Genomic DNA, 27,855 nt, shown 5'->3' with positions numbered 1-27,855 from the left:
ATTGATGCAATAACTGCAAAATAAGGAGAGCCATCTAACCGCAAAGGCATGCAACTTCAAAAACATGCAGCATCAAACAGATAGAAAGATAAGCTGGAACTCCTGGTGCGGCTGTACCAAAACAGAGGGGATGGTCATTCTGATGGGGATAGTATGGGGTGAATGGTAGGCCTCCCAGCCCCTGGGGCTCTGGGACATTGCCCTGGATGGAAGTGTAAGTGAAGCAAGGTAGAGACGGTAAGGAGCATCTGAACCCCTCGCCATGCTCTCATGAGCACAACCTCACATTCACCCAGAGACATTTATGACCCAAACAAACGGGCCATGGAAAGATAGCCTCCCTCTGGCCTTTTGCACTGGTAGGAAATGCACTGGGTTCTCCACATTTGCGGGTTTTGCACTCACAGTTTGGACCATGTCCAGGTTTGACACACCATGTGGACCTTCCCAAGATGGGGCTGCCATGGGGAGATTCCCGCGGCAGCCCCATTCACAGAGAGAGGGAAACAAAGGAGCCGTTTGGGAGGCCCATTGAGCTACCCATCATTTCCTTGGGGTATGTCTCTCCCGCCTTTCTCCCAACGGGCCCAAGGCGGCTCACAGCAACATGGAACATACAATATAACATATGTGCCACCGTGCTCTCGGTGGCACCCAGTATCTCCCTCCCTTTCCCAGTTGGCATACAGGCCCCGTCTACACTGGCCATTTGAGACAGTTTGAAGCAGAGGGAAAGCAATCAGTGACATCTAATCACCTCTCAACAAAAGATTGCTCCAGGCACTTGCAGGCCATCCAATGCTAATCAAGATGGTCAGTTGAAACATTCACAGACAAGAGTCCTTTGTCCCACCCTGGTCATTCCACAGATATATAAACCCCTTTTCCTAGTTCCAATAGACCTCACTACCTCTGAGGATGCTTGCCACAGATGCAGGCGAAACATCAGGAGAAAATGCCTCTAGAACATGGCCATATAGCCCGAAAAAACCTACAACATCCCTGTTTGAAGTGAGTCTCCAATGGTGTTGGCTATGCGAAGCTTACCAGAAAAGGCTTGAAGGCTGGGCTCTTCAGCTCCACCTGAGGGTTGCCACCAAAGGGCCGCTGGATCCATAGATGGAGAATCTGTGGGTACAGAAGGACAGCTGTCACTGTTTAAGTGACCGTCAGTGCTACATCCGGGGGGAAACCAAAGTCAGGCATCGCCTCCACAAGCCTTGGACCTGAATCCCAACTGTGCTCTCCCAACTGAGCAGAGCAAATGGCAGCCTTCCGGGGGTGACCGTCTCCCACCTCCCATCAGCTCGCGTCCTGGTGCCTCACAAGGAGGAGAAGTAGGAGGGGGCAGGGGGTGGTCCAGCCTCAGGAGGGCCACAGAAGATGGCAGGGCGGCTGGGTTTGGACCGCAGGGCTTGGATCCCACACAGGAGCTTTAAGGACTTCCAACTTACATCGGCAAAGTTGGGGGAAAGCCTGAAAGAGCCCCCTTAATGGGCTCCAAGGCAAACCATATCCAGGGTGAAACCGGCTCCACAGGGTACCCAAAGCTCTCCGCTGATGCGCACATGCACTTTCCAGGTGGAGACAAATTTCAAAACCCTGCTTCCTCTATGGCTATCAAGCTGTCCATCCCATTTGCCCCCCCCCCCCCCCCGGCACACTTTGGCAAAGGCTGAGAGTAGAGAAATAATAATAATAATAATAATAATAATAATAATAATAATAATAATATACAGAGATACAAGGCAAACACTGAAGGCCTCAAAACAAAGAAATGATACACAGATAAAGGTTAAGGCTTCCCCTTCATCTCAGATTCTGGGACTCACCTCCATTTCTAAGCCAAGGAGCCAGCATTGCCCATAGACACCTCCAAGGTCATGTGGCCACTGGCATGACTGCATGGAGCACTGTTTACCTTCCCTCCTGTTGATGTATTAATATTTGCATGTTTTTGAACTGCTAGGTTCGCGAGTTCAGCAGCTCAGCAGTTTAACCCGTTGCACCACTGTGCCCTTAAAGGGGAAGCAGTGAATGTCTCAGGTGAGAAGAATGGTTGTCACTTCTGCAAGCCCTGCAAGTAGTTCAAAGCCGGCCTCAGGGCTTTGTGTCATGCTATCTGCAGCACCAACTTTCTCCAAAACCCGTTTGAAGTTGAGCTCAGTGGTTGGGATAGATGCACACAGAGACTCAGAGAGCGCAAGAGAAGAGGAGGAACTGGCCCCATGCGCTGCTCCGCTGACCACAAGGATCCTCCTCCTCATCCTATCACTGTTCCACCTGGGAAAAGGATGCGGAGCAGCAGGAAGGAAGGAGAGGAACCCACAAGACGAGGAAGTGGGGCCGGATCTGCTAGGGCCAGCTCCTCCTCCTCCTCCTCCTGTTCCTCCTCCTCTTGCCATTTGCCACATGTTTTTGGTCCCTTTGCTGCCTTCATAGAATCATAGAATCAAAGAGTTGGAGGAGACCTCCTGGGCCATCCAGTCCAACCCCATTCTGCCAAGAAGCAGGAATATTGCATTCAAATCACCCCTGACAAATGGCCATCCAGCCTCTGCTTAAAAGCTTCCAAAGAAGGAGCCTCCACCACACTCCGGGCAGAGAGTTCCACTGCTGAACGGCTCTCACACTCAGGAAGTTCTTCCTCATGTTCAGATGGAATCTCCTCTCTTGTAGTTTGAAGCCATGGCTCCATTGCGTCCTAGTCTCCAGGGAAGCAGAAAACAGGCTTTCTCCCTCCTCCTCCTCCCTGTGGCTTCCTCTCACATATTTATACATGGCTATCATATCTCCTCTCAGCTTTCTCTTCTTCAGGCTAAACATGCCCAGCTCCTTAAGCCGCTCCTCATAGGGCTTGTTCTCCAGACCCTTGATCATTTGAGTCGCCCTCCTCTGGACACATTCCAGCTTAGAGTCAATATCTCTCTTGAATTGTGGTGCCCAGAATTGGACACAGTATTCCAGGTAAAGTGGTCTAACCAAAGCGGAATAGAGCATGGGGAGCATGACTTCCCTGGACCTAGACACTGGGCTCCTATTGATGCAGGCCAAAATCCCATTGGCCTTTTTTTGCCGCCACATCACATTCCTGGCTCATGTTTAACTTGTTGTCCACAAGGACTCCAAGATCTTTTTCACACGGACTGCTCTCGACCCAGGCATTGTCCCCCATTCTATATCTTCCTCCTTGTGTCTCTGCAAAAGAGGGACTCACACAAAGAGTCTCATGGGACCACCCCTCCCCATGCAATGACAAGCCCATCCAGAGAGATCCATTGTTTCCTCACTTTTCCTGCGCCCCTCCCCTTTGCCAAAGTGGAAAACAAAAATCAGAAGGAATATTTTGAATGCTTAGCAATTCTTCACATTCGCGCTACAGCAAATTCACCCAGAAATATTTACTATCCAAAGCAAAAGACAGTGGAAAGGAAGGCTTTTCTCTGGCAGTTTGCACTGATGTGAATGCGCTTGGCCACATATGCTGCAATGCAAAGCTCCTCCATCCCATACACACAAATTTCAATCTGAGGAATTTGGGAAAGTGTGCGAGATGTGCCATGGCTTCCAGTGTCATTGAGAGCATCTTCTGCAGCTGTAGACAGAATTCTACTCTGGAGGCTCCATGAAAGGAAAAACCTTGATTGACAACCTATCACAAACAGCCATGCGCACCATGTATTAATTTACATTATGATCTTGAAGGAAGCATAAGCATTGCAACTGTGTTGACCTCCACCTGCAGAAGGAGAAGCGCTTCCAGCTGCCCTTTCACCTGAAAGACCTGATGGGTCATCAGCAGCAGACAGAGAAAAGGGTTGACCAATTCCTCCCTGAGGGATCACTCCTATCCTTTCCATTCCCAGCCTGGTGAGGAAAAGAAAGGAGGCTTGGTGGTTGGGCTTCAAAGGTTGGAAGGGTCCCTTTGCTCCCCCAGGGAAAAATCCAATGTCGTTGTGGGTCCTGTTTCTCAGGTCTTTTGTGCACCTGGAAATGAACAAGCGCCACAAACAAAACCCGGCACAGACATGGGATGGGGAGGCCTGGCTTGAAAACTGTCCGTGTGAGAAGGATCTAGGAAGAACACAAGCTGAACGGGATTCAGGAAGGTGATGCAGCAGCTAAAAAGGCCAATGCCATTCGAGGCTGCACCCAAAGGAGGTGAGTGTTTAGATCGAGGAAGGTCACAGTCCCATGCCACTCTCTTCTGCTTTGGTCAGGCCTCACCCGTGTCCGGTTCTGGTCTCCACAAGTCAAAGAGGAGTGGGACAAGAGGGAAGGTGTCTGGAGAAGGGCGATCCAAAGGGTCAAAGGTCTGAAAGCCAAGAATCCCTCTCAGGAACAGCTCGGGGAGCTTGGCATGTTGAGCTTGGAGAAAAGAAGGGGAAGAGGAGACCTGGTGCCTCACCGAACTAGAATTCCCAGGACTCCGTAGTATTGAGCCACGGCATTTCCAGTGGGGCCAAGCTGCGTTGATTCTACAGTGTGGATGAATCTCCTGCCCCCAGGTTCTCCTCTTCATCCCACTGTTGTCGAGCCACGATAAAGCCCCTCCCACCCCACTCCAGTTCACCAAGGGCTCAGAATTAAGTATATATTGTTTTCCCTTTTATCAAAATACCCTTTCTGGACTTGCGGAATTCAAAGCATCAGAAGATCAAAACCAAACCAGCAGCAGCTGTAAAACCCGAAACTATTATTTCTAACCCTTTAATCAATTATATCTATTTTCATGTCTTTTTGAGTAACTTGTATCTTGCTGTGTACTGTATCTCTCTCTGTATATAAAATGTATAAACTGCTTTATAAAATGTATCAAGACATAGCCCAAAGGCAAAGATAATCCCCCCAGAACAGGAAGGCTGGGCAAACCCCTCTGGCTGTTGCCCAAGCCAGGTAATCACCGTCCGGACACATTGTTTATGTGTATGCAGAGATAGGTGGCTTCCTGTGTCAGTCCAGATAAACCCAAAACTGTTTGTCTAGCCATATGAGTCACCTGAAGCCAGGAGATTGCTGTCCACAGGAACACAAACTCAGAGGATGTGCATTTTGTTAAACTTCTTTGATTGACAGCCAAGCCCTTGATTACCCAAGAGAAGCACCTTTTTTCATTGAGTCTTGCACCTTTGTTTCCTAAGAGCCACATATTTGTTTGGCACAGAACTGGACATTTGAGCTAATTAAAAGCTCATCGACATATCTTTACTAATTGGTTTCCCTGGGCTGTGCCCTCCCAGAGGGCGTTTCTGCAGCTGATTGGTCCTTAACTTTTACCAATCCCTGGCTGCCATTCTCCCTCCCAGCCAATCCTGGCACAGATCCTGCCTTTTTTCCAGCCAATCAGGGGAGAGAGCATAAAGTCTGAACAGCTGTCAGAACTGTATAAGATGTCTTGGATTTCTCGGTATGTGTATGCTTGTACATTTTGAAGCAAATGTAAGGAAGTAATGCTACCCCTCTATTCTGCTTTGGTTAGACCACATCTGGAATATTGTGTCCAATTCTGGGCACCACAATTCAAGAGAGATATTGACAAGCTGGAAAGTGTCCAGAGGAGGGCGACTAAAATGATCAAGGGTCTGGAGAACAAGCCCTATGAGGAGCGGCTTAAGGAGCTGGGCATGTTTAGCCTGAAGAAGAGAAGGCTGAGAGGAGATATGATAGCCATGTATAAATATGTGAGAGGAAGCCACAGGGAGGAGGGAGCAAGCTTGTTTTCTGCTTCCTTGGAGACTAGGACACGGAACAATGGCTTCAAACTACAAGAAAGGAGATTCCATCTGAACATTAGGAAGAACTTCCTGACTGTGAGAGCCGTTCAGCAGTGGAACTCTCTGCCCCGGAGTGAGGTGGAGGCTCCTTCCTTGGAAGCTTTTAAACAGAGGCTGGATGGCCATCTGTCAGGGGTGATTTGAATGCAATATTCCTGCTTCTTGGCAGGGGGTTGGACTGGATGGCCCATGAGGTCTCTTCCAACTCTTTGATTCTATGATTCTATGATTCTATGAAATGGCTGTACTTGCACCCTTTTGTCAAATTGTCATAAACTTCTGTGGTTGTCTTCCATCTGGTGAGCTGGTTTCTCTCTCCTGGCCTATCTGGTTCAGCATATGCTTGCCAGGCAGGGACTCTCTCACTGTGGTCCTAGCTCAACCCCTACTCCACCACCACCACCACCACCACCACCATGGCATTTTGCCCTTGTTGCAATGACCTGGTCCCACTTTCATCTCGGCCTCATTGCACAACATTGTGGTTGTGCTGTTTTGCCATGTAGTTGTTACCAATTGGAGTTTCTTTCGTGCTGGAAACAATCCCCAAATGACCCCTTTCCTGCTGTGATTCAGCAGCCAGGCTGAGTGCGGGTGCCTCCTTCCCCCCGCCCCTTTAGGAGAAGGATCCCTTCTTTGTGGTTGGGGGGAGGGTGTGCTCTGGTTGCCCCTCCCTTCTCGGGAATGATTCACCAGGAAACCCCCAGCAGGGAAACCTTGGGTGGGGAGGGTGCAGCTTCCTAAGAAAAATGGCTTTTTATAAAATAGTGTCAGATGTGAATGGCGAATATACTTCAAGTTGCTTCGGGTGTGAGAGAATCGACTGTCTACAGAGACGTTGCCCAGGAGACGCCTGGATGTGTTACCATCCTGTAGGAGGTTTCTCTCATGCCCCCGCATGGGAAGCTGGGGCTGACAGATGGGAGCTCATCCCCGTCTTGTGGATTCAAACTGCCGACTTTCAGATCTTCAGTTCAGCAGTTCAGCCAGCACAAGGGTTTAACCCATCACACCACTGCGGCTCTTAAGAAAATAGGTGTGGTTTCTGCGGTCTATAATCTTGAAACCTTTGTAGATTGCTTATTCCATCTATTAGGAATGTGCAATCCATGGTTCTAAATGGTTCCAAAGTACTTACAAAACTAAAGTTCTGGTGGTGAAACTTTCAGAACTCCAACACAACTTTCAAAATTTCATTATAAATGGCAGTTCCTAATGAGTTCTGTCATAAAAACCACCAATAATGAAATAATAATGAAATTTTGAAAGTTTTGTTAGAGTTCTGAAATTTTCACCACCAGAACTTTAGCAACACTGTAGAAGCAAAGCACCAGCGCCCCCTAGTGTTCACCGCCAGAACTTTAGTTTTGTAAGTACTTTAGAACCATGGATTGCCTATGTCTACTATCTATCTATCTATCTATCTATCTATCTATCTATCTATTTATCTATCTATCTATAAGAATTGAAAAGACACCACAATAATGTATATTGTTTTTAAATCCTTATTTATTATTATCTATTGCTTATTGTGTTTTGTATTTGTGTCTTTGGTTGTTGTTGATTGGTTTTGTATTGTATTTGATTGTACTTTAACACTTTGGAAGCCGCTTAGGGTCTCTTTATGGGAGAAAAGCAGGATATAAATAAAAAATATTATTTATATTATATTGCATTATATATACACACGTGCTAGCATATATTCCCAGAGTTGCCCAGGTACAATTGGGACCTCTACCAGCCTACTTTCTCCTTTCCCCAGCACTGAAATGGCCTACCTCACAATGGCAACACTCTGGAAAGAGTCACAGAGGGCCACTTCACCTCGCAACAGCCATTGTGATACAAATAAACAAACAAACATATTTTGACACTCATACGCTTATATAAAAATATGTTGTCATAATGCAATAATGCTGCCATAGTGTCCTGTTAAACACTGAAATGCAGTATTGATGCCTTTACTGCTGAAATAATAATAACAACAACAACAACAACAACAACAACAACACTTTATTTGTACCCTGCTCCCACCATCTCCCCAAGGGACTCGGTGCGGCTTACATGAGGCCAAGCCCAAATACAACAATACAAGCAATAGATTCTTGTGGGTTTTTTCGGGCTATATGGTCATGTTCTAGAGGCATTTTCTCCTGAAATTTCACCTGCATCTATGGCAAGCATCCTCAGAGGTCGTGAGGTCTGTTGGAATTAGGAAAATGGGTTTATATATCTGTGGAATGGCTGGGGTGGGGCAAAGAGCTCTTCTCTGCTGGAGCTGGGTGTGAATGTTTCAACTGACCACCTTCATTAGCATTGGAAGGCCTGGCTGAGCCTGGGGGAATCTTTTGTTGAGAGGTGTTAAGATGTGCAATAATAATAATAATAATAATATTAAGACAAGCAATAATCACAACAATACAAGCAATTTTAAAAAAACACATGGATGATAAACATATAACTTTCCAAAGATTTCCCCAGAGGCCTTCCATTCAACCCCACTCTTCCAGGCAAGAAGGCACAATCTAAGCCCTCCTGACAGATGGCCATCCACCCTCTACTTAAAAACCCCAGAGAAAGAGACTCTAACAGGCTCCCACTGGAGCTGGAAGGGGCCCCCAAGGGCCATCCGGTCTGACCCCGTCCTGCCAGGCAGGAAGAAACCATCCAAGTCCACCATCCAGGCAGCTGTCCAGCCTCTCTCAATGCAAGATATGGGCAGCGAAAAGGGCCTGTGATGGTGTTGTGCTGTAATTGTGTAATATGGGAGATGTGCTTTGGCTCAGGACTCCTTGTGTTCCTGGCATGGGCAAACTTGGGCCATCCGTCCAGGTGTTTTGGACTTCAGCTCCCACCATTCCTGGTCTCAGGCCCCTTCCTTTCCCCCCTCAGCCGCTTAAGCGGCTGAGGGGGGAAAGGAAAGGGCCTGAGGCCAGGAATGGTGGGAGTTGAAGTCCAAAACATCTGGACAGATGGGCAAATTTGCTCATACTGTGCTAATCTGCAATGTAAACATTTCCTGAGTGTGGAATTGGCAGTGAATCCCTTCTGGGCTTTCATCCCAACTTCAAAGGAGCTCACCGTGGTGCTGAACCTCCTCACTCACTCACTCACTCACTCCCTCCAAAGAGTCTCCTCTTGACTCAAGAAAGTGGTGCGTTCATGCGCGGCAAGGAGGAGGAGAGAGGAACACTTTGTTCCCCTTTGTCAGAAAGAGGAAGGTTTCCCTCCATCCGCCTCTTACGCAGCCCCGCTGACTTACTTACGTACCACAGAATTAGGCCGCCAAATAAAACACATGCCTCATCTTGATTACGAGCCATGACTCACTTGTTTGGGCGAAGAGAGAAGGAGGGCACGCACCACTCTTCAAAGTGTCTACCCAAAAAAGGGTGATGCTTCCAGCCTCCACACTTTCCATGGCGCAAATGGGAATCTGGGAATTGCAGGTGAAACTCAGGCTCCGTCATTTTATTGTTGCAATGTGCCATAATCCAGCTCATTCCTGAATTACGGAGACGCTACGGTGAACTATCTCATGGTTTTCTTGGCAAGGTTTGTTCAGAGGGAGCTTGCGCTTGCTTCTTTCCCTTGAGGCTGAGCAGAGATGGGCCTCTCCTCCACTTGAATTCAGCTCCATATTATGGTCCTCCGTCATCAACTCTGCTGGACCGGCCACATTGTCCGAATGCCCAATTGTCATCTCCCAAAGCAGTTATTTTACTCCAAACTCAAGAATGGAAAATGGAAAACGTAATGTTGGTGGACAGGAAATGAGATTGAAAGATGGGCTCAAAGCCAACCTCAAAAACTATGGCATAGACACTGAGAACTGGGAAGCCCTGGCTCTAACTGGAGGTCAGCTGTGACCAGCAGTGCTGTGGAATTCAAAAAGTCATGAATGGAGGGCGAAAGAGAGAAATGTGCCAACCCTGACTGGGAGTGCCTTCCACCTGGAAACAGATGCCCTCACTGCGGGAGAAGATGCAGGCCAAGAATAGGGCTCCACAGACACCTGAACTCACCGCCAGGACACTGAACCTGGAGGACAATCTTATTCAGACAATGAGGGATCGCCTAAGTAAGTAAATATGCTCTGAAATTGGTTAGACCACACCTGGAATATTGTGTCCAATTCTGGGCACCACAATTCAAGGGAGATGTTGCCAAGCTGGAATGTGTCCAGAGGAGGGCGACTCAAAGGATCAATGCTCTGGAGAGAAAGCCCTATGAGGAGCGGCTTAAGGAGCTGGGCATGTTTAGCCTGAAGAAGAGAAGGCTGAGAGGAGATATGATGAGAGCCATGTATAAATACGTGAGAGGAAGCCACAGGGAGGAGGAGGAGGGAGCAAGCTTCCTTTCTGCTTCCCTGGAGACTAGGACGCAAGGGAACAATGGCTTCAAACTACAAGAAAGGAGATTCCACCTGAACATGAGGAAGAACTTCCTGACTGTGAGAGCCGTTCAGCAGTGGAACTCTCTGCCCTGAAGTGTGGTGGAGGCTCCTTCTTTGGAAGCTTTTAAACAGAGGCTGGGTGGCCATCTGTCGGGGGTGCTTTGAATGCAATATTCCTGCTTCTTGGCAGAATGGGGTTGGACTGGATGATGGCCCAGGAGGTCTCTTCCAACTCTAGGATTCTATGATTCTAACTGTGGCATAGACACTGAGAACTGGGTAGCCCTGGCTCTAGCCGGAGGTCAGCTGTGACCAGCAGTGTTGTGGAATTCAAAAAGGCATGAATGGAGGGCGAAAGAGAGAAACGTGCCAAGAGGAAGGCACGACAAGCCAATCCTGACCAGGACCACCTTCCACCTGGAAACGGATGCCCTCACTGTGGGAGAAGATGCAGGTCAAGAATTGGGTTCCACAGCCACCTGCAGACCCACCTCCAGCACACTGCACTTGGAGAACAATCTTAAACAATGAGAGATCGCCTAATTAAGTAAATATGTTCTGAAATTGGGCTGAAAGTGGCTCAGAAGTAGCACCAAAACCTCCATTAGTGAAATAGCTTCACCAGTTGGAGGAGAGGATTGCTGCAGAATGAAAATCACGTGTAGTTCATGTTTTACCAGTCCACAAAACATGCCACACAGAAAAGCAAAGAACAAGGAAGTTTACTTTTTGCAATGCAGAGCAAAATATATACATCCATGTGAACAGTCCTTTGAAAGGGATTCAAAAGGGTCAGGTGTCTGTGTGGAAGATCCTCTTCCAGGAGCTCATGAATCAAGAACTCAAAACTGTCTCTGCCAGCTTCGTCACAGCTCAAGCCTAAAAATGTAACTGTTGACAAAGCTCCCAGGCTCAGCTAGGCTCTTGGGTGTAGCCCAACCAATCAGCTTCGTGCTTTGCATTTTCAGATTTTTATTTACATGCCCTAACAAGGATGTGGTGCCAGGATACCTTCAAGGCCCAAATGCCCTCAAATTCAGAATTCATAGATTCAGTTATGCCTTTATGTCTCTTTTCCTATCTTTTGATTATTTTTAGAGTTGTCTGGCTGGAGTCATCAGTGAAATGGCACTTTGGCACTTTAACTCTCTATCTGCGCTACAACATGGTTTGGTACCACTTTAGAATCCTAGGGTGAGAAGGGACCCCCAAGGACATCCAGTTCAACCCCCTTCTGCCAGGTAGGCGGATACACTCAAAGCCCTCCCCGCAGGTGGCCATCTAGCCCAGGCATGGGCAAACTTGGGCCCTCCCTCCAGGTGTTTTGGACTTCAACTCCCACCATTCCTAGCAGCCTCAGGCCCTTTCTCTGCCCAAGTTTGCCCATGCCTGACCTAAGCTCTGCTCAGAAGCCCCAGAGAGGGAAGCCTTGTTAGACTCCAAGGAAGCAGCAACTTCTGACCATCAGGAAGTTCTTCTTCTTGGTGTTTTGGGGAAATCTTTTTTCCTGCCGTTTGAATCCATGGCTCCATTGCATCCCAGTCTCTGGAGCAGCTGAAGGAGCATAGTGTCTAGATCTAAGGAAGTAATGCCCCCCATGCTCTATTCTGCTTTGGTTAGACCACATCTGGAATATTGTGTCCAATTCTGGGCACCACAATTCAAGAGAGAGACTGACAAGCTGGAATGTGTCCAGAGAAGGAGGGCGACGCAAATGATCAGGGGTCTGGAGAACAAGCCCTATGAGGAGCGGCTTAGGGAACTGGGCATGTTTAGCCTGAAGAAGAGAAGGCTGAGAGGAGATATGATGAGAGCCATGTATCAAGATGTGAGAGGAAGCCACAGGGAGGAGGAGGAGGGAGCAAACTTGTTTTCTGCTTCCTTGGAGACTAGGACGCAATGGAACCATGGCTTCAAACTACAAGAGAGGAGATTCCATCTGAACATGAGGAAGAACTTCCTGACTGTGAGAGCCGTTCAGCAGTGGAACTCTCTGCCCCGGAGGGAGTGTGGTGGAGGCTCCTTCTTTGGAAGCTTTTAAGCAGAGGCTGGATGGCCATCTGTCAGGGGTGCTTTGAATGCAATATTCCTGCTTCTTGGCACAATGGGGGTGGACTGGATGGCCCAGGAGGTCTCTTCCAACTCTTTGATTCTATGATTCTATGATTCTATGATTCCTCCTCCTCAGTCTGACCTCAGCTGTTCTCAACTGGGCATCAGGAGGCTCCAATGCCATGAGATGAGCTTTGCAAGGACCTCATTGCGTGCGTCAGCCGGCCTTCCTGGCAGAGAGGCTGCTTCTGCCGCTTCTCCCCAGGGCCAGAAGTGTTCGAGGCACTCTCTGAGGCATTCTTTGGACGCAAGGAGGTTTCGCAATCCGGAGGGATTAGGGCTGCTCGGCACAGAGCTGAAGGGATTGAGGTGGCTTCCTAGACCACAAGAGGAGCATGACTCAACAGCTAAGAAGGTCAGCGTGGTTCTAGGCTGCCTCACAAGGAGGAGAGCGTCTGCATCGAGGGAAGTCACCCTCCCACTTTCTGCCTTCTGCTTCTGTCAGATCTCTTCACTCACCTGGACTGAATCCGATGTCCGACTCTGGGCAAAGCAATTCAAGAGGGAGCTGGAAGGTGTCCAGAGAAGGGCAACAGAGGTGGTCAAAGGTGGAAGCCCCTGATGGGCCTGGTATGTTTAGCTTGTGGAGATGAGGCATAAGACACGTTTAAATGTGTGAAGGAATCGTATTGAGGAATGGCAAGCTTCTTTATCTCACCTGAACATGAGGAAGAACTTCTTGATCCCCAAAAGAGTTGTTCAACAGTGGAACTCTCTGCCTCAGACTCCATTGGAAGCTCCTTCTTTGGAGGTTTTGGAACAGAGGCCGGATAGCCATCTGTCGGGGTGCACTGAATATGCTTTTCCTTGATGAAGGCAGAAGGGGGTTGGGCTAGATGGCCCTTGGGGTCTCTTCCAACTCTAGGATTCAGTTATTCTATGCTGCTCCGGAGATTAGGGCACAATGGCGCAATTGATTCAAATTAGAAAGAGCTCCCACTTCAAAATTGGGAAGAAGCAAATTGAGAGTGGAATTGGATGCCTTGGAGTCTGGTGGTGCCTCCTCTTGGAAGGTTTTTACACAGAGGCCAAATAGCACCGGGATTGTGACGCAGCTGGCTGAGTGTCAGCTGCATTAAGATCACTCTGACCAAAAGGTCATGAGTTCGAAGCCAGCCCGGGTTGAAGTGGGTTTCCAACCAATTGTGTGTAGCCTGTTGTTGACCTTTGCAACCCAAAAGACAGTTGTTTCTGTCAAGTAGGAAAAAAAGGTTGTTGTTGTTCATTCGTTCAGTCGTCTCTGACTCTTTGTGACCTCATGGACCAGCCCAGGCCAGAGCTCCCTGTCGGCCGTTACCACCCTCAGCTCCCTCAAGGTCAGTCCAGTCACTTCAAGGATGCCATCCATCCACCTTGGCCTTGGTCGGCCCCTCTTCCTTTTGCCTTCCACCTTCCCCAGCATCATTCCCTTCTCCAGGCTTGGCTGTCTCCTCATGATGTGGCATTCAAAGGACTTCCACTTTCCCTCTCGTCTCCTTCCCTCCAATGAGCTTTAGTCGGGCTTTCTTTCCTGGAGGATGGACTGGTGGGATCTTCTCGCAGTCCAAGGCACTCTCAGCACTTTCCTCCAACACCACAGCTCAAAAGGTACCACCTTAAAAAAGTGTGCGGAGGCTAAAATTAACTAATTTATGAGGCCATAAAGAAGACTCCAGCAAAGCATTCCAGTGGGGAAGCATGCGGGGAATGCGGAAGTGCTTCGTCAGTGTTGCAGATGGACGATGAAAGCGACAGCTGCCCTGGCGGCCAGAAAAAGTTAAATAGCCTCTGTGTACGTCTGTATATGTTTGTATGTCAAAATTGGCATTGAATGTTTGCCATATATGTGTACACTGTAATCCGCCCTGAGTCCCCTGCGGGGTGAGGAGAAGGGTGGAATAGAAAAGCTGTAAATCATAAAGAAATAAATAGCCTTTGGGTGAGAGAGGGGGCTCCAGTGGGGCCTTCCTGCTTGTCTGAATGAGGTTGGACTGGATGATCTTTGGGCGCCCCTCCCAACACCAGCAATACAAGCCCGGTGGAGCCCCTTCTCTCTCTCTTGGGGGCTACAAACTGAGGCTAGATGTGTTGTCAAAGGCTTTCATGGCTGAAATGAGTCTTCTGTGCTGTCTGGCCATGTTCCAGAAGCATTCTCTCCTGGTATTTCACCTGTATCTATGGCAGGCGGAGGTTTTGAGAAGCTAGATGGCCATCTGTGGGGAGTGCTTTTGGAAGAAATGGCTTGAATGTTTCAACCATGTCTGGATGAAGAATAATCTCAAAATGGAATCTGGGAAAGAGAAGAAGATGTGAGGTTCATAGGCCTTGGCAAGAGAAGCACTGGCGAGGAAGAACGGAACTGAGAGCTTTGGGTTCAAGCCAATCTGCTCGCCCAGTCCAAGGCAACATAGAATCCTAGAATCAAAGAGTTGGAAGAGACCTCGTGGGCCATTATCCAGTCCAACCCCATCCTGCCAAGAAACAGGAATATTGCATACAAATCACCCCTGACAGATGGCCATCCAGCCTCTGTTTCAAAGCCTCCAAAGAAGGAGCCTCCACCACACTCCCTCCGGGGCAGAGAGTTCCACTGCTGAACGGCTCTCACAGTCAGGAAGTTCTTCCTCATGTTCAGGTGGAATCTCCTCTCTTGCAGTTTGAAGCCATTGTTCCATCGCGTCCTAGTCTCCAAGGAAGCAGAAAACAAGCTTGCTCCCTCTTCCTCCCTGTGGCTTCCTCTCACATATTTATCCATGGCCCTCATCATGTCTCCTCTCAGCCTTCTCTTCTTCAGGCTAAACATGCCCAGCTCCTTAAGCCGCTCCTCATAGGGCTTGTTCTCCAGACCCTTGATCATTTTAGTCGCCTTCCTCTGGACACATTCCAGCTTAGAGTCAATATCTCTTTTGAATTGTGGTGCCCAGAATGGGACACAATATTCCAGGTAAAGTGGTCTAACCAAAGCGGAAACAGACTCCTTAAGTTACAGAACTTGACCAGACGCCCCATTAGTTCCGTGACTGATGAAGCTGCACCTGGCCAAAGGCGGAGAGGAGAGTGACCGCTGGACAGGGGCCTTTGCAGGAGAAGATTCAACAATTCCTTACAGACTCAGGACTCTTCCTTTTCCTTTTCCTTTTAAGTGGCTGAGGGGGGAAGGAAGGGTCCTGAGGCTGTTTGGCTGTTGGGAATTGTGGAAGTCCAACACACCTGGAGGGAGGGCCAAAGTGTGCCCGTGCCTGGCCGAGGGGGGGGGGGGTCTCCTGATGGTCTGGTCCCAGCCAGGGTCAGGTCCCACTGGTCTCCCTCCCTCCTTCCAGGTGCCTGCGTGACACACCCTGAGCCTTCCCTCTTCCCCTTGGCATGGAGGAGGGTGCCCGGCCCTCTCGCCCCAGGCAGGCGCCTATGACTTGCTCCTTGGGCGTCATGGGAAACCCGCTGGATGGGGGCCAGGCCCACAGCCCCACCCACCCATGGCAGGGAGGAGAGAGAGGAGAGGGCAGGGTCAGGCCATCCCGGCCCCAGACACAGCTCAGCCTCCTCCAGGGAAGGAAGGAAGGACGGACAGGCTCAAGATGCACTCCAGCTGCTTGCTCTTTGCCCTGGCCCTCTGGTCCCACCTGCCTTCTTCCTCCGGCCAATGTGAGTCTGGCAGGCTTTGGGGGCTCAGGAGGGAGGGTTGGGGGCACACCTGGGGGGGGGCAAGGGGGGGCATCTGCACTCCAGATGGACACACCTTGACACCACTTTGGGTTGACATGCCTCAATGCAATGGAAGGCTGGGAATGTCGAAGGCTTTCATGGGAAGCTGGAACCTCTGGGGTGGTACTGTGTGGTTTCTGGGCTATGCTCTAGCACAGTGTTTCTCAACCTACAACTCCCAGAAATCCCAGCCAGTTTACCAGCTGTTAAGATTTCTGGGTGTTGAAGGCCAAAAACATCTGGGGACTCCAGGTTGAGAACTACTGTTCTAGCAGCATTTTCTCCTGATGTTTCGCCTGCATCTGTGGCTACTGATAATAATAATAATAATAATAATAATAATAATAATCTGATGGTGATCAAACAAGTACCTGTGGAATGTCCAGGGTAAGAGAAATCAATTTCAAGTTCCTAGGTATCAATTGATGATGATGATGATGATGATGATGATGATGATGATTGTCAGAGACCAGGAGTGGAGGGTGGGAAAAGAACCATTGTCTGGGTTGCTGTGAGTTTTTCTGAACTGTAGGGCCATGTTCCAGTAGCACTCTCTCCTGACGTTTCACCTGTTTCTGTGGCAAATGGCATCTTCAGAGGTTCTGTTGGAAATGAGGCAAATGGTGTGTGTGTGTGTGTGTGTACACAACTTTGGAATAATGTCCAGGGTGGCAGAAAGAACCCTTGTCTGCATACAGCAAGAGTGAATGTTGCAATTAGCCAGCTTGAATAGCTGCACAGTCAATCAGTGAAGGTACCTGCATAGAGGTAGCCTGGCCTCTGCTGCCTGGAGGAATCTTCTGTTTGGGAGGTGTTAAGTCAGTTGTTCTCCACCTGTGGGCCCCCAGGTGTTTGGGCCTACAACTCCCAGAAGTCCCGGCCAGTTTACCAGCAGTTAGGCTTTCTGAGAGTGGAAGGCCAAAACACCTGGGGAACTTCTGGGTGAGAACCACTTTTTTTTCCGTGTCAGGAGCGACTTGGGAAACTGCAAGTCCCTTCTGGTGTGAGAGAATTGGCTGTTTGTAAGAATGTTGTCCAGGGGACATTGCCCAGATGTCTTGACGTTTTTACCATCCTTGTGGGAGGCTTCTCTCATGTCCCAGCATGGGAGCTGGAGCTGACAGAGGGAGCTCATCCATGCTCTCCCTGGATTCAAACCTACGACCTGTCAGTCTTCAGTCCTGCCGGTACAAGGGTTTAGCCCACTGTGCCACCCGGGGCTCCAGTGAGAACCACTGTGAGAACCACTATGTTAAGTGAAGCAAGTGATACACTCCACTTGTCTCCCTGACAACAGAACCTCTGAAGATGCCATTAGCCACAGATGCAGGTGAAACATCAGGAGAGAATGCTGCTGGAACGTGGCCATACAGCCCAAAAAACTCATAGCAACCCGGCCATGAAAGCCTTCAATAACAAACCGAACCCTTGTCTGTTGACCAAGTGTCAAGGGTGCAATTAGCAAGCTTGATTTGCAAGTGTTGAGTAGGACCCGCCAAGCTTGCTCATGGCAGCCTTGACCCTTGGTCAACCAGCAATGGTTCTTTTCTCCCACCCTGGAGATTCATTCCACTTGCTTGACCGCCACTACATCCTCTCAAGATGCCAGTAGCCACAGACACAGATGAAATGTCAGGAGAAAATGCTACTAGAACACATTGACCGCACAGCCCTGAAGCCTGGGAATAGTCACCTGGCAAGGCAACAGCACTTTTGGGCAGAGACAGCAAAAAGCCTTATGAAACTGCATCTCCCAGGATTCCATAGCATCGAGCTGGGCAGTGAAAGGGGTGCCCTAGAAACCAGCCCCAGGAATGCAGTTCCCCACCTGACGGTTGAGAGGGACCCCCAGGGGCCACCTAGTCCAGCCCCCTCCAGCTATTCTAGCGTGCTAAAGGGAGGTAAACAACTCCTTCCATCTCAACTGACAACTCTGAACTCTGGAATTCCCTTGTGGGCATCCGCGCATTGCACAAGGTAGGAGTGGGCTCTTCTTACCTGGAGGTCTTGGAGCAGACGCTACATCAGGCATGGGCCAACTTCAACCCTCCCTCCAGGTGGTTTGGACTCCAACTCCCACAATTCCTAACAGCCTTTTCTTTTTCCCTTTCCTTTTCTGCTTTAGTGGCTGAGGGGAGAAAGGAAAGGGCCTGAGGCTGTTAGGAATTCTGGGAGTTGGAGTCCAAAACTTCTGGCAGGAGGGACTAAAGTTGGCCCATGCCTGGTGCAGATGCACCCTAAGCTGCAAAGATGCAAGGAAACTTGGTTTGTGGCTTGCAAAGAGTGCTTCTGTGCACATAGGACACACTTCCAACCAGATGGATGATGATGGGGACGGCTCCATGCTCATCAGTGCTTATTGTGCAGCTGGCGACAGTGTTTGAATTACTCCACTGGTGATTCATTTGTATTTGTTTACATACTTGTTTGATATGTATTGTTGTTCACTGGAGACATATATCACAATGCCATACCAATCCCAGGATGTTGAGGACCTGTGCCATCCTCTTTCCTGCCCATCTGAGGCCATGGGTTCCCAATGGGAGGCCGGCCGGGGTCTTGCAAGCTGGACCCTTGCCCAGTTGACTGAGCTGGCTCCCAAGGGCCTCTGATCAAGGGGAGGAATGGGTCTTGCGTTCCTTCTTAGTTAGAATCACAGAATCACCATTAGAGTGGGAGAGACCTAGAACCCTGAGTTGGAAGGGATCCCTAAAGGCCATCCAGTCCAGCTCCCTTCTGCCAGACAGGAAGGCACAACCCAAGCTCTCCAAGAGATGTCCATCCTTCCTGCCTTGGTTTCAAGGTCTCCAGGGCAAGACAGCCCACCCAATACGAGGGGTTCAAGGGACTCCCAAAGGCCATCCAGCCCAACTCCCTTCTGCCAGGCAGGAAGGCGCAATCCGCCTCTGTCCCAAGCCCTCCAGAGAAGGAAACTGCATTGGACTCCTGGGCAGCACTGGACTCCATGGTCAAACAGCTCAGGAAGTTCTTCCAAATATTCAGGAGGAATCTCTTGGCCTTTGAATCCATGGCACAGTCATCATTTCCAGGCCACTGGCCATTTTGAAGACCTTCCTCCAGACACAATCCCACCTGTCCACATCCTTCTTGAATGGCTTTGGCCAGAACTGGACACAGAGTGAGGGTATTATTCCAAAAGCAGAAGAGGAGAGTGGGACGATGACTACCTCCATCTGGACACAGAATGGCATTGGCCAGGCTGACTCACGTTCAGCTTGAGGTCCACTAAGGTCAGGGATGCTTTGGTTGTGCTTTCCCTGCATGGGAGGGGGTTGGACTAGATGACCCATGGGGGTCTCTTCCCACTCTGTGATTCTATGACTCTAGGATCCCTTTCGTTGGGGCTTCTGTCACCCATCCCTCATCCCGGCATTTCCTTTCTCCTGCCTCAGTGGAGCACTGGTGTGTGTGTGTGTGTGTGTGTGTGTCTGTCTGACTTTATCTCCAAAGCAACAGTGTACTGCATGTCAGTGCGTATTGGCATGTGAGCGAACAACTCCAGCAGAGAGGAGGGCAATGAGTCACGCACGCACCTTGAGTCCTCTTTGGATGCAGCTGAAGCCCCCTCCCAACGGCACATCAGACTCAGCAGGAACTCCCCCTCTTTGGAAGGATCCCTCTGACGTCAAAGGCCTCAAGGCAAACCGTTGCGTGCTCGCACTCCTGAGCCAAAGGCCTGCGCTCCAGACTCCTGAGTGGGCACACCTTGTTCTCCAAGAGTCGTGGAGTGTCACTCTTGGCAGGATAAACCGGATGAGGGATTAGGGCCGGGGATGCACCGTCCAGGCTCAAAGGCAGCCTTGTTTCTGCTCCTGTTGAAACACACACACGGGGTTCCTCCCCTGCACAGAAAATGGCGTGGTCACGGAAGGCGCGAATAAAAGTGGAATACTGGGATGTATAGGGTCAAGGGATATGTTCAAATCCCCGCTACGAAGCTCCCAAATGGAAAATGCCAGGATTCTGTCAAGGACAGCCACAGCAGTTGATGTGGTGTCGAAGCCTAGGACTATTCTATTTATTTATCGTGTCAGGAGCAACCAGACAGTTGTATTACAGGGTATAGGGTTACAGGGAACAGGGAACAGGGTATAGGGTGACAGCCTGTGTTGGATGGGGTCGCACTCCCCCTGAAGACGCAGGTTCGGAGCTTGGGTGTGATCCTGGACTCATCGCTGAGCCTGGATCCCCAGGTTTCGGCGGTGACCAGGGGAGCATTCGCACAGTTAAGACTCGTGCGCCAACTGCGCCCGTACCTTGGGAAGTCTGACTTGGCCACGGTGGTACACGCTCTGGTCACATCCCGTTTAGACTACTGCAACACTCTCTACGTGGGGTTGCCTTTGAAGACAGCTCGGAAGCTCCAACTAGTCCAACACTCGGCAGCCATGATACTAACAGGAGCGGAGCGCAGGGAGCATACAACCCCCCTGTTGCGCCAACTCCACTGGCTGCCGATCTGCTACCGGGCTCAATTCAAGGTGCTGGCGTTGGCCTTTAAAGCCCTAAACGGTTCTGGCCCAACTTACCTATCCGAACGTATCTCGGCCTATCAGCCCACCAGGACCCTAAGATCTTCTGGGGAGGCCCTGCTCTCTATCCCGCCTGCTTCACAGGTGCGGCTGGCGGGGACGAGAGACAGGGCCTTTTCTGTGGTGGCCCCGCGGCTATGGAACGCCCTCCCCATGGAGGTAAGATCAGCCCCCTCGCTGATGGTGTTCCGAAGAAGATTAAAAACCTGGATGTTTGGACAGGCATTTGGTTAATTCGGTGCAATGAATGTGATGATTAAAGGATTGGTAATATGGACGACGAAACTGGATCACGATTTTAGTCAGGAGATGCATTGGATTGTTATTGATGTACCAATATTGTGTATTATGTTTTTATGGTTTTAAATTGTATACTGTTGACTATTGTATTTGGTATTTTGTTGTAAACCGCGTTGAGTCGCCAGCTAGGCTGAGAAACAGCGATATACAAGTACAGAAATAATAATAATAATAATAATAATAATAATAATAATAATAATAATAAAATAATTACATTTTTAACAGAACAAACAAACAAACAAAAACACAAAGTTTGCAAGCTTGGTAGTGGATTAAATGTCCCTTGACCAGTAGCTGTTCACTTGGAGTGCCTCTGGTGTTGCCGCAAGGAGGTCCTCCATGGTGCATGTGGCTCAGGTGTCAGGGTTCAGGTGTCAGGACATGATTCAAAGCTTGAGAAAATAAGCATTTGACTCCTGCCCTGCCAACATACCTGAAGCAAGGTCAGCGTCAACAAAGGAATCTGGAGGAGGAGAGCAGTCCTGCGAGGGAGCGATAATCAAGAGAAATTGTTCACAGGAGGTTGCATTGCAGCTGGTGGTCAGTGGTTGGCTCTTCTCCACACTCGCATGTCGTGGATTCCACTTTGTGGCCCCATTTCTTGAGGTTGGCTCTGCATCTCGTGGTGCCAGAGCGCAGTCTGTTCAGCGCCTTCCAAGTCGCCCCGTCTCCTTCTGTGTGCCCAGGGGGGAGTCTCTCATTTGGTATCAGCCATTGGTTGAGGTTCTGGGTTTGAGCCTGCCACTTTTGGACTCTTGCTTGCTGGGGTGTTCCAGCGAGTGTCTCTGTAGACCCTAGAAAACTATTTCTTGATTTAAGTCGTTGACGTGCTGGCTGATACCCAAACAAGGGATGAGCTGGAGATGTCACACCCTAGGACTGTGTGATGTGGAAGAGAGCAGGCGACTGCAGCCTCTCCTCCGTGTTGTTCTTGGGAGAGGAGGCATTGCACCCCTTTCCTTGGTGTCAGGGGTTGCTCGCTCGTGTGAACTACACAACAAAGAGAAGAGCCATTTGTCCACATCTGTGGCTGTGCGCATGCAGAGCTACACAGCTTCTTTGGTTAACTACCCTCAAGTCAATGTGGGCTGATGGCCACCCATGAGGAAGGGAGAGACCTCTGGGTCTTCTTGCCAGTGACGGCCCCGTTCAGCTCTTGCAAAGTCAGCTGGCAAATCTGTGGCTTCCTTGGCTGAATGTATTCATGCACAAAGGAGGGCCTCTCTCATTCCCTTCTGCTTTTCCAAGCATTCGTGGTCATTCTTTCTCATGATGCTCCTGAGTAAGTGTGGCGGAGCCTCCTTCTTTCTCTGGAGGCCTTTAAGAGATGCTGGGTGGGCCATCTGTCAGGAGGGATCGGATTGTGGCAGAAGAGGTTGGACTGGGTGACCTGTGGGTTCCCCTTCCAACTCCAGTGGTGTATAGACTGCCTTGAAGTCCAGTGGAGACTCCTTTCTTGCCTGGAGGTTGGGTGGTCCTCTGTCAGGAGGGCTTGGGTGGTGCCTTTCTGCCTGGCTGAAGGGAGCTGGACCAGATGACCTTTGGTGGTCCCTTCCAGTTCTAGGAATCCATGATTCATGCTTGGTGGCTTCCTCCAGGCTGTCGTGCGGGGCAGAGGCATGCAAGTTGTCCCATGTTCCGTGCGTCTGCCGCTAGAGCCACAGAGGAGAGCCTTCTTTCCAGCGAACTGCAGAGGAAACGCCTGAGCCAATGTCTCTGTAGCCTTGGCCCAGAAGTCTTCTCCTCGGCATCCTCAGCAGGGGCTTCTCTGCAGATGGAACCGCAAGGCTTTTTGTAGGAACGCCTTGCAAACCCACCTGGGATCCACACCTGTCTTGTTTTTCCACACAGTCTCTGCAAGAGCAGCCGGAATGATCTCTCCTCAGAACACCAAATCCCTGGCTCAAGCAAAGGCTTTAGATATGAGACATGTAAACAGAAGAGGCATTTTAAGGAATTGGGAGGGGGAAAGGTGCCAGGAAGAGGGGCTGTTGTTTCATTTGCTGCCTTGGAGACCGTGGAGTCTCCTTCCTTCTCTGGAGGTCTCCAAGCAGAGGCTGATGACCATCTGTCGGGAGGGATTGCCTGGCAGAAAGAAAGAAGGGGGTTGGGCTGGATGACCTTTGGTGATCTCTTCCAGCACTGTGGTTCTATATATATTAGTATCCTTCAGATAAAATGGCAAAATCAACGTTTCTAAGTCTCATCTTCTAAGAAGTAAAAAGGGCAAAAAGTCGAAATATCCATGCAGCTACATTTTGCCTAAAGAGAGAGGCAAAAAGTGCATCCTCACTGGAAGAAAAGGCAGGAGAGACATTGGTGGTGAATGCCCAGGGACATTAAAAAGACCTTTCAAAAGGAAGTTCCCTCACAGATTCCATTCCATTGCTGAAGCGGTTGAGGAGGGAAAGGAAGGGGCCTGAGTCTGTGAGCAATGGTGGGGGCTGTAGTCCAAAACACCTGGACAACAGGAATTTTGAACCAAAACACCTGGACCGAAGCTGGCCCAGGCCTGGTATATATACACTTGATTCTCAGCCAACCAGAATTCAAGCAACCAGCATAAAAATGGAAGAAATATTATTTTTAATCAAAAATAAAACACATGCATAATCCTTGAAAGTGTGTTATATTCCTTAACTGCATCCAGTTGGCCCATGTGTTGTGGCAGAGATGTTCTCTGATGATGAGGATGATGGGATTCAGATTCCTGGCTCTTTTTCTGTGCCTTAGATGTCTGGGCCTGCTTCTAGGTCTTTTTCTGAGGCTCCCACAGACAGTGCAGAGTCAACACAATGGTTCTCAAAAGAAAAGAATTTTAACGAAGGAGATAGCGAACAGGTGGGGAAGCATTTGCCTCCTTCCCACGCTGATACTGAAAGTGCAGAAAGCCTTGACAGTGACCTGACCTGGCAAGCTCGTCTTGATTTGCGGGTCAGGCGGAGTTCTCGCCTGGCCGGCAGACGAGAAGCCAGCTCGGGGAAAGGTCATCGCAATGCTTTCATGTTGGTGAGAGCATAACGTTTTCATGTTAGAAAGGTATTTAGACTTCTTGCAAATGGAGGGAAAGCGTCAGTTCAACGTAGCTTATTAGCCTGAAAGCTTCATGGAATAACCGTAGCTGGGAAGCAGCACGCTTGGGATTTCTTGCATTGTGATTCTTGGGGCAATTGTTTCATTGCTTGTACCTGGGACTCTGGTTTGCACTTTGCCAATAGGATTGTGTCTCCTGCTTTTACCTGTAGATCTTTGGAACTATATTCTGCATTTAACCTAAATCTTTGGAACTTTGCAATACTTATTTTTTATTTTGACTTGGACTTTTTCCTCAATAAACTATAAAACTACAGCTCGTGTGGTGGTGTTTGGAAGCAAGGTGAAGCTTACTCTGAGTTGCAACACCATGACACCAAATTGGGAGGGAGAGCCAATACTCCAGAGGACAGGATCAGGATCCAAAATGACCTTGGCCAAAACTATCAAAAGGAATTTCAACAAAGAGAAAAGCAAGAGACTCCGCTTAGGGAGGAACAACGAAAGGCAAAGCTAGAGAATTGGGGGGGGGGGGGGGGGATGCCTGGCTCCACCACAGCCCATGTGTGAAAGGGATCTTGGAGTCATTGTGGAGAACAAGTTAAACCAGGAAGGTGATGCTGCAGCTAAAGAAGCCAATGTGATCTGAGCCTGTGTCCAAAGGAGTCTATTGTCTAGGCCAGGCCTGGGCCAACTTGGGCCCTCCATCCAGGTGTGTTTTGAACTTTGACTCCGACCATTCCTGACAGCCCCAGGCCCCTTCCCTTCCCCCCTCAAGCGCTTAAGCAGAAAGGGAAAAGGACAAGGAAGGGGCCTGAGGCTGTCATGAATGGTTGGAGTCAAAGTCCAAAACACACCTAGAGGGAGGGGCGAGGGAGGGCCCAAGTTGGGCCAGGCCTGCCCTAGACCAAGACATGTCCTGGTGCCCCTCTCTTCTGCCTTGGTCAGACCTCTTTCCCTGGAATGACCTTGTGTCCAATTCTGGGCACCACCATTCAAATGAGATATTGCCTCTAAGCTGGAATGCTCCTTCCTTGGAAGCCATCTGTTGGGAGTGCTTTGATTGTGCTTTTCTTGCATGGCAGGGGGTGGGTGAGGTGGCCCTCTTTGGGGTCCCTTCTAACTGAATGGCTGTCTGCTTCCCCCTCCCAGTCCAGGACCCATGCGGCCACTTTCCCCGGGAGAAGGACAGCTGTGGGGAGCCCAAGCCCCGCTTCTTCTTCAACGGGACCTCCAAGGCCTGCGAGCCCTTCCTCTGGAGGGGGTGCCCCTGGAACAAGAACCGCTTCCACACCCTCGAGGAGTGCCGGCGCCATTGTGCCAAGATCGGTGAGTGAGGGAGTCAGGGAGTGGGTGGCCGGTGGCAAGGTTGCTGGCTGGACACTGAGGGAATGCGAGCTGCAGCAGCCTTCTTGGGTCACAGCATGAAAGGGAGGACCCCCAGTGCCCCCAAATCCAGGGTGGGGGGCTGTGCCTGCTCTTGGCTGCAGGTCAGTATGGCTTCAAACCAGCCCCAGCCCCAGAGGCATGACTGGGAAGAAGTCAAGCTGAAGGCATCTCCCCAGGAAATGTGTCTTCTTCGTGCATCAGATTTCCATTTTCGCAGATGGCACAATGGGTACATCCACACTATGGAATGAGAGCAGCTTGGCACCTCTTTAATTGCCATGCCATCCTGGAAGCTGCAGATCCTTTGCTTAAGCAGCTGAGGGGGGAAAGGAAGGGTCCTGGGGCTGTGAGGAATGGTGGGAGTTGAAGTCCAAACACCTGGAGGGCCACCTTTGGGGGGGGGGGCTTGGATCGTGCCTTGCTGCCCGGCAAAAGAGAATAGGACTGGGTGGTCTCTGCAGCCCGGGACCCCCTGACCTTTGAGTGTCCCTGTGTTGCAGAAAAGCCCGGGTTCTGCCCCCCGAGTCCCACGGGCTTCACCACCGAGTGCCTGACACACTGCATCCATGACGGCGGATGCCCGGGAGCCCAGAAGTGCTGCTCTTACGGGTGCGCCTTGCGCTGCTCCAACCCGGTCAAAGGTGAGGCAAATGGGAGGGAGGGGCTGGGGGGACAAAGAGAGGTCTTACTCACAGGAGGGTGGGGGCTGGAGGAAGAATGGGGCGGAGGAGGGCAGGCTCCCTTCTGCTCATCGGGTTCTAAATGTCAGTAGTAGTCGTATTAGTAGTAGTCGTGTGTAGTGGAAGCCCCTTCTTTGGAAGCAGAGGCTGGGTGGCCATTGGCCAGGGGTACTTTGAGTGGCTTTTCCTACCCTGTTTCCCCAAAAATAAGACATACCCATAATATAAGCCATAGCTGGATTTCTAAGCCTTTGCACAATAGAAGCCATACCTTGAAAATAAGACATAGGGATAGGCATGGCTCCCCCGTCAGTTCCGGTCATTCTGTGCGTGCTGCAAGCTGAGGCATCGAGGGAGACGCAGAAAGTGAATGTCCCCTCAGTGAAGAGAGGAGCAGGCTTGTGTGTCCTCAGGGGGGAGAAGTAAAGCTGTGGCTGCTGTTTGACTCTGTACTCTGGGTCTCCCCCCCCCCCCACCCAGCACCCACCAACAACACTCTGTGGGTCTCTCTCGCCCCCCACAAACACCAGGGGATGGGCAGGGGAAAGGCTCCAGCAAGCCCAGGGAGATCATCCCATCAAGGCAGATTGTTAGACCTTAGGGTTGTTGTAGGTTTTTTCGGGCTGTATGGCCATGTTCTAGAGGCATTCTCTCCTGACGTTTCGCCTGCATCTATGGCAAGCATCTATGACCTCACAACCTCTGAGGATGCTTGCCATAGATGCAGGCGAAACATCAGGAGAGAATGCCTCTAGAACATGGCCATACAGCCCGAAAAAACCTAAAACAACCCAGTGATTCCAGCCATGAAAGCCTTCGACAATATGTTGGACCATACTTAACAAAAAAACAAGACACCCCCTGAAAACAAGCCAAAGTGTGTCTCCCGGAGGAAAAATAAATATAAGGAAATGTCTTATTTTGGGGGAAACACGGTCCAGAAAAGAGCTGGATCAGATGACCCATGTTGTCTTTTGGGTCTGTGATTGAGACACAAAGCAGCTCTTGGGCCCAGCCCTGAGTGTTCCAAGCCATAAGCCTGCAAATGGGTGTCATTAAATGTTAATGGGTTCAATCTGCATGAAAAGCGATGCCACCTAAACATTAGGGAGAACTTCCTGCCGGTTAGAGCTGTTGGGCAGTGAGATCTGCTTTGGCCTGGGAGTCCATGGCAGCCTCTTCCTCTGGAGGTTTCGAAGCAGAGGCCGAGTGACCATCTGCAAGGAGGGTTTGGAGGGTGGCAGGCATGGACTGGACTGGGTGGCCTTTGGGTGCTCCTTCCCCGGCTCAGGAAAGGGTCAGTGGAGCAGGGAAGAAGGGACTGGGACTCCGATCAGTGCAGATCAGAGGGATCCAAGGCCATCCTTCCTCCCCCTTGGGAGGTCCTCTTTCCCAGGCTGGCTGCCCTTGTCCTTGCCTTGTCTCCCCATCCATCCTTCCCTTCCTTTCTAACCTGCCTTTGCTTCCTTCTCTAGACCTTTGCCAGCTGCCTCCCGAGGCCGGTCCCTGCGGTGGCAAGGCCCAGAGGTGGCACTTTGACTGGGCCACCAAGTCCTGCAAGCGGTTCACCTTTGGCGGGTGCCTCGGGAACAAGAACAACTTCCAGAAGCGCAAGGAGTGCCGCCAGAGGTGCCTCCAGAGAGTCAGCGGCCAGCACTGAAGACACCCCGCTTGCCCAGAAAAGGCAGGCACTCAGACCTGGAAAGGGCAAAGCAGCCGGCGGAGGAATCATAGAATCCTAGAATCAAAGAGTTGGAAGAGACCTCATGGGCCATCCAGTCCAGTCCCATTCTGCCAAGAAGCAGGAATATTGCATTCAAATCACCCCTGACAGATGGCCATCCAGCCTCTGCTTAAAAGCTTCCAAAGAAGGAGCCTCCACCACACTCCGGGGCAGAGAGCTTGGCTTCACTTGAACTGCCGTGGCTCAATGCTTT

General features: G+C 50.2%; 1 protein-coding gene across 1 annotated transcript; it reads left to right on the top strand.

The window, feature by feature from the left end:
- The first annotated feature begins 452 nt into the window (after positions 1-452).
- On the top strand, positions 453-27,637 carry LOC137096877 (carboxypeptidase inhibitor SmCI-like). Its single transcript, XM_067467139.1, has 6 exons — positions 453-556; positions 1,260-1,337; positions 1,970-2,046; positions 25,002-25,178; positions 25,739-25,879; positions 27,394-27,637. The coding sequence occupies exons 1-6, from the start codon at positions 453-455 to the stop codon at positions 27,576-27,578; spliced, it is 762 nt and encodes a 253-aa protein (XP_067323240.1). The 3' UTR covers positions 27,579-27,637.
- The last annotated feature ends 218 nt before the right edge of the window (positions 27,638-27,855 follow it).

Source organism: Anolis sagrei, chromosome 4 (genome assembly GCF_037176765.1).
Source record: "Anolis sagrei isolate rAnoSag1 chromosome 4, rAnoSag1.mat, whole genome shotgun sequence".
NCBI classification, from domain to species: domain Eukaryota; kingdom Metazoa; phylum Chordata; class Lepidosauria; order Squamata; family Dactyloidae; genus Anolis; species Anolis sagrei.
This window is presented reverse-complemented; position numbering and strand designations above follow the sequence as displayed.